Source organism: Atta cephalotes (assembly GCF_000143395.1).
Source record: "Atta cephalotes unplaced genomic scaffold scaffold00046, whole genome shotgun sequence".
NCBI classification, from domain to species: domain Eukaryota; kingdom Metazoa; phylum Arthropoda; class Insecta; order Hymenoptera; family Formicidae; genus Atta; species Atta cephalotes.
The window spans coordinates 1075681-1082920 of NW_012130110.1; the positions used below are offsets into that span (position 1 = coordinate 1075681).

General features: G+C 29.4%; 1 protein-coding gene and 1 pseudogene across 1 annotated transcript; one reads left to right on the plus strand and one right to left on the minus strand.

Annotated features, from left to right (window-relative positions):
* LOC105622574 overlaps positions 1-2780 on the minus strand; it is a 4349-nt pseudogene extending 1569 nt beyond the window's left edge.
* Positions 2781-3329: 549 nt separating this feature from the next.
* Positions 3330-5412, plus strand: LOC105622508 (TIP41-like protein). The gene is made up of 5 exons (XM_012203924.1): positions 3330-3508; positions 3586-3765; positions 3994-4216; positions 4282-4440; positions 5221-5412. Exons 1-5 carry the CDS (start codon positions 3330-3332, stop codon positions 5410-5412), a joined length of 933 nt encoding a protein of 310 aa, XP_012059314.1.
* Positions 5413-7240: the final 1828 nt, after the last annotated feature.

Here is a 7240-nt window from a genome sequence, read left to right on the forward strand (position 1 = left end):
GATCCGCCGCACACAAAATTCCGCAACAATAACCGTAAAACGTAAACTTAATCAAGATACTGCTTTAGATCTCCGTACTCTAAATGGAAATAACAGTAAATCGATAAAATGAGTTTCAACCCGTTAAAATTTACCTTATTGTGAGATTATGGATAAGTTTACTGTTATTTCCATTTCCGTTAGACTAACATATAATTAAAGCAATATCCTGAATGACTCATCGGCTTAAGTTTACATCTTACGGTCACTTTTGCAGAATTTTGTGTACGGCAGTCTTGATTGCACCAATGATTGCACTTTGACTTTAAACGAGGCTTAAAACTCTCCCTCCCTCTCTCTCGGCTTTAAAAAAAAAAGTGAAAGTTTTCATTCTCGTTTAATGTCAAAGTGATGTCGATGCAATCAAATTTAAGGCTTTTTTTAGCGCTACAAAAACTTGCTCTTAATAAAATAATATAAAAACAATCATCTCATATGATATATCTCAGTCTGTTGTATTATATTTTATATAACTAAATATTACATAGCAATTAACCTTTGGTATAAATATGATATATCAATATTTATTTAAAATATTTTAAAATTTATAAATATTTAATTTATAATAAAAGTTATAATAAAAATTCTTTAATAAATTCGAAAGCCATTATGAACTAACATAGATATTAATGCAAAAATATAGAATTATTTATTAATTAAACATTGCGTAAATATAAAATACAACGATATTTTTGGATCGAGAATTTACGTAATATTATAATCAGCACGGATATTATATTTTTTATAATTACTCAATTATTTGTGCTAAGTTATGTATTCAATATATTGAAGAAGAAAAAAATAATCAAAATGTCTATGGTTTTATATTCAACGTTCATAGTTAAATAATCTATTTTTGCACTAACATCTGCATTGGCTTATAACGGCTTTCAAAATTGTAATATTTAACATTACAGAATCGTGACTTGTGTTATTTTTGATCAATCTAACAACTTTTCTTTTCCAATTTATTTGAATTTGCACATGGAGCTTTAGAGTTTTGTAACTCTTCATAAATAATCATAATTAATTTTACTTTTATGGTGACAACCTTCTCTCATAGAAAAACTAGATTTATTTTGAATCGTGATTGAGTTAACTTAGACCCACAGTTCTAGTGTATATAATTAATAATAATACATATATATATATTTTTAAATATATCTTCTATGTATTTACCTGAACTTGTACAATTGTTTATTAAATTTTTAGTAGGTATTACATCTGGTTTTAAACGTACTCTTCTTGTAGTGTTGCTGAAATCTTCTGATTTAAAATGGATATCACAAATTGCACTCTATTTGTTAGGTATAAATTTTTTCCGTCCGGTTGCTTCAATCCATTTAGCTGCTATACTTTCTATTTGTGGAAAACTGAAATGTATTATATTGAGTATATTATATTGAGTGTATTATATTATATTGAGTATGAATGCAGTGTGTATTGTTTTATTCGGCAACTTAAATTCTATATTTAATCTAAATTTTATCTAAATACGATATATACATGAGCTATTTATATCATAATCTTCATTTATATATCGTTCGTTTATATACAAATATAAGGTATGATCGCAGACTAAACATAATAGTCTTTTAAGACTATATTTCAAGACATCTTCTCTGAAGAAAATTTTACTCAATATAGTAATTACATATAGTTTAACTAGTTGCATTAAAAAAATCAATGACATTAGGCTTCTTCGATGTGTTTTTGTATAAAAGAAACAATCTGGCAGAAAAAAGCGTCACCCGCGAATCAAGATATTGATTATTAAAGTTGATGACTATTCAAATTATGAAATCTGTCATATCAACTAAATATAACACATATGCTATGTCATGTTTGCTTGGTGATAATTTAATGATAAATAATTTTCTGCTTTAATTAATCAAAAACAATTTTTTTTATATAATTTAAATTATAGCACAGAATAATTTATGATTCAAAAGTTTCAAAGTACATAGGTAAACTGTATAATTACCTTTAACATACAATATACAGTATATGGTACGTATATTTCGAATAAAAACTTTCTTTGGAGACATTTTGGAATGTAGCCTATGTCATTAAAATTATACAATCTGACTTATACACATTTTTATCTATTATTAATCAAAACTTATTTTTTCTTAAATGTACCTAAACACATGAATCTTGTCTTTTCCTTTATTTCGATTTGGACAATTAAGTACCTCACAATGTTTCGTCATATCTTTTTTAAATTGTCGCGATATAATCACGATAAAAATTTATTTATGTACACGTATAAGAGATGTTTTTTTTATTGATTCCTCCGGCTGGACAGTTTTAAAAGAGCTTTCTATCACATCTATTGCCAGGGCAGGTCTCTTGCTTAACGTTATTATCTCTCTAATGTTCCATTTTGCACAATTCACATATTTTTTCAATTCTTGATGCAAAAATCTGTATGCAAAAGTGCGCGGTGCGCATAAAGCAGGAATAATCTTCCTTCAAATAGAAATGTGTCTTCAACCAGTCTTATAATTGACATCCTTGTCCAATGTAAAACTTTAGTATTTATTTAGAATACCTCCTCACCCCAAATCTTAGTAAAAATGAATTCATTCAACGCGAAATGAAAGAATCCAACAGAAAAATGCGGCAGTCTATCTCGTAAAACAAGTTATCAGATATTAAAATTCGAGATTTTGAAGGTTAAGATATCCATCAAACTCGATACATATCAAAACATATTTTGGTTACATGCGCACGCGCATTGCGCTGTGAATCAGTATCAACTACCAAGTGCATAAACAGGCCATAAATCTAGTGACTTTAACTACAAATGAGTTGGATATGCTTGGGGTAAGCAGTAAACTACTGTATTCTTGTTAGTTCATGATAGAGTTTAGTGAGGTTATCTAATAGAGACGTAGAGACGTAGAGAAGATACACAATAATATACAAATTGTTAAAATCATCTGGTATAATGTAAATATAATGAAAATAAAACAATACAAAGAACAAAACATTAATATTTCTAAAAAAGATATTTTAATTTATTGCAAAAATATTCTAATCATAGATATATTAAGTAGACATAAATGCTTGGTAATATTCTAATGGTAATTAATTTGGTAATATATATATAATTTATAATGTTTAATATACAAATTTAATCTTTATCTTATAATTATGAAAATATTAAAACGAATGATAATTATCAGAAATCTAATTGTTGATTTGATTTTTCTCTTCTTCCTTCAGGGATTACCTAACCTAATCAGGTTCTCTTCATAACAAGGATCTCTCAGTTTTGGATCAAAATGACAGCTATAAAAGTGCATGGTGGTATCGATATTTTAAGACTACCGGTAAACGAGGAAGAACATATTTGTCCTCCATGGCGTATCAAGTACACCCAGTCTCATATACTCCATTCTAAATGTTCCAAAAGCGAAAATGGCTGTGGTACCAATGACACAAATGCCTGTCAATTTTGCGTGTATGTTGCTCATTAATCGTTATCTTAAAAATATTATAATATCAGAATTCTTAGAAATGCAATTCTTATTTTTACAGATATAATAATGCATTAGAATTGCCACATATGCCAGATATGGTGTTTCCCAATAATGTATTATCTCTAAAGCATGAAGATGGAGCATTGCTGCAATTTAATGCTTTAGATGCTTTAAGATATGTTTCTAATGGAAAGATTAATGTGCAGCTTGCTTATGCAGAAGCTTGGAAAGAATCGAGGTATATATCATTCTAAACTTAATCGAGATATATATACAATAATATAATTCTAAAAATTTAATGGCCTATATTCAGAATGTGCTTTTATTTCTGAAATTCTATAATATGTGTGATGTTAAGTATAGTATGATAGCGTGCTAACATTGTATGCGTGTTTTGAATACAGGCCAATAAGTTTATGCAATAACTGTTGTTATAAATAATTTTAATTCATGTGTATATCAACAGATCAGAAAGTAGTGAATATTTAGAAGAAAAAATCAAACCTTTTGATTGGACATTTACTACTAATTATACTGGTACAATATCTGGCTTCAAAGTCGAAGAAACAAATGAGAGAATTGATATAGATAAATTAAGACAGAGGGATAAGATTATGTTTTATCATGATTTAACATTATTTGAAGACGAACTTCATGATAATGGCATTGCTGTTAATTCAGTCAAAATTGTAAGTTATCTCACATACTTTTGATAACATGCAACAAAGTTAATCCTTTTAATTTTTTTGTATAGAGAGTCATGCCTACCAGTTTTTTTATACTATTACGGTATTTTCTTAGAATTGATAATGTAATGCTAAGAATAAATGATACACGTATTTACCACGAATTTGGGAAAAATTATTTATTGCGTGAGTTTACATCACGAGAAGCTAAAGTTCAAGATATCCGTGTAAGTAAGCATAATGATATTATATTCTATATCGAATTTTAAATGAAGATTAAGTGCATTTAGAATGTTAAAAATATATAAAAATGTAAGATGTCATGTTATTCTATTTAATTAACTTAAAATTAATAATAATTAAAGAACACTTTTCAGCAAGGAGTAACATGGTGGATCATTGTAACCTTGTTGTTTATCAATGTTAAACACGAAATAATTCACTGTGTATTACATTGTGAATAGAAATGTGTGAACTATTTGAATACGAATCAAATCAAATAAGATTCGATTCAAATTTGAATCACTGATCACAAATTATTCGAAAATTTCGAATCTATGATTAATAGTCGGTTCTTATTTTATAACCATCTTAAGTAATGTCTTAAGATACTATAATATTGCTCTCTTATTGATTCATAACAGCTTAAGTCTGAACTTAAGACATTCTCAAATATAAGAATTAGCTATGAATATCGGCTTGAGATGTTTAAATATAAGAATCATATATTAATACATATATATATATATATATATATACACTAGATGTTGCTCAATAAAATTATAAATGTTTTAATGAATTTACTACTTTTATAATTTTCATCTCATTTCAAGATACATACATAATTAACTCTTAGATTCGAATTCGAAACAAAAATTAATTTAATTCAGAGTCAAAAAACCTTTGCACATCTCTAATTGTCTATATCCTTGCTGAAAAATATGGTCTGCTACAATTTTAACAAGTATATGGATGATAGAAACTAAAATGTATTATTTCCTCGTAAGGTTTCCCCGGCACTTTTTTTGGAACCAAGTACGATAGCACCTCATTTGCCATTAATTGGAAGTCGATATGACAAGCTTATGGTACCTGAAAAAGAAGAAGTTAAATTAAACGAAGATATAGCTGCACAAAATATGACTGAAACAAAATTAATATATTCTGATGAACATACAGCAGACAGTTCTATTACTTAAATTTTGTGTTAAGATTTTGATGTTATACAACGTTATTTTTTTCGATTGATGTAAAAAAATAATTGGGAATTCATTGTATACATAGATCATTGATTCTTGCTTCATCATTTGAATAAATATGATATTAAAAATTGAAAGTAATGAAATAATTATACTGTTTCTCAAATCAATATTGAGAATTCACAATTGATCTTAATCATGCTTGTCACTTTAATATATATTCTTTATGTATTCTTTTTCATTTAATTTATAGTAAAAGTTTTCCAAGTAAAACTGTTGTTTAACAATATTTTTGCATGAGTGAAACTGTATATAGCAGTAATGAGAAAAACGATCTCTGACACAATCTCGGAATAACCTTGAGAATTAAAAATTACGTTTAAATAAAAATAAAATAGGGACAATAGTAGAACAGCGTTATGAAATTAAAAATATAGCTTATACTTCTATCTTAAAATAAATTTAAAAAAATATAAATAGTACAGAAAAATCTTTTTATAATACAATATCAATATTTTTGACAAACAAAACATTGCGACTATTTTTATTATCTAATTTCATAGATGCATTAAAATATAATTATATTTTTTACTTTTACGTTTTACTTTTTTGTTTCTTTTTATCTAAGTATACATCGTATTAAAATCTCAATTTTAGCTTAAAAGTAAATAAACGATTTTTTTTACCATCTTAAAATTTTTTGTCGAAAAAATAATGTCTTAACTAAAGTTAAATATAAATATATGAATAAAAAAAATTAAAGTCGGATAAAGATCTCCCCATTGTTCCCTTCTATTGACCTTGAAAAGGTCAAATCTATTGTACATATCTTGCGCACCAGAAAATCCTTTGCCTTTCATCTTGCTAATTCGAATTAGCGAGAAGTCTCTCATCGATACAATATTTTTCTATTAAGAACTATGTAAAAACATTTACATTAAGAATTATGTAAAAACATTTACATATTCATACGGTAAATCATTCAATCAATCAATAGGCCCTAGATTAAAAGGATATCTGTCTGGAGAATAAATATTGAAGAGACTACGGCTGGGTCTTGGTCTCGGATAAGATTTTGATTAGATTCCAGGCGAAGGGCTTTGGCCCGATGTATTCCGCCATAAACATCATCATGACCTCCTCAGTTCTCTTCCCCATCAACCAAATAGAAAATAAAATATCAAAAGGAATAGAAGCGAAGGAAGGAGAGATCGAGAGGGAGTTGACCGATCGTAGCTTTCGGGGTGGGCCGTCTTCCATCGTACGATGGTGTTTATTCGCGGGCGCAAAAAACTTGGTTGAATTCCATCGTACGGTTCGACGGCGAGGGGGGGTGAGAGGAAATGAAGACGAGAGGAGGAAAGAGAGAAGGCGAGGCAAGCGGTAGCGCGAGGGAGAGGAGGCTGGAGGGAGGAGAAAGAGGAAGAAACGCAACAAGAGCAAGAAGCAAGGAGGTCGTCGACGACAGCAATCTCTCGTGAGTAGGCTTATCCCATTGCCTCCGTCCCACCTTATAGCGCTCTCACACGCTACCAGCGGGTGCGTAGGTGTTTCCGGCCGGCTGAAGAAGCACGGCCGTCTGCGCCCGTCGATCCAGAAGAGGATGGTCGAAGCGGGACAGAGAGACGAGGAGAAAGAAAGAGAAGAGAAAAAGAGATGGAGTGATGACGAAGTGGTAGCGAGAGAATGGAAGAGCATAGAGGAGGAGAGTCTCTGAGAGAGCGAAGAAAAGAGAGAGAAGGATAATGAGAGAAAAAGAGGCAGAAAGAGAGAGAGAGAGAGAGAGAGAGAGAGAGAGAGAGAGAGAGAGAGAGACGACGACGAGAGA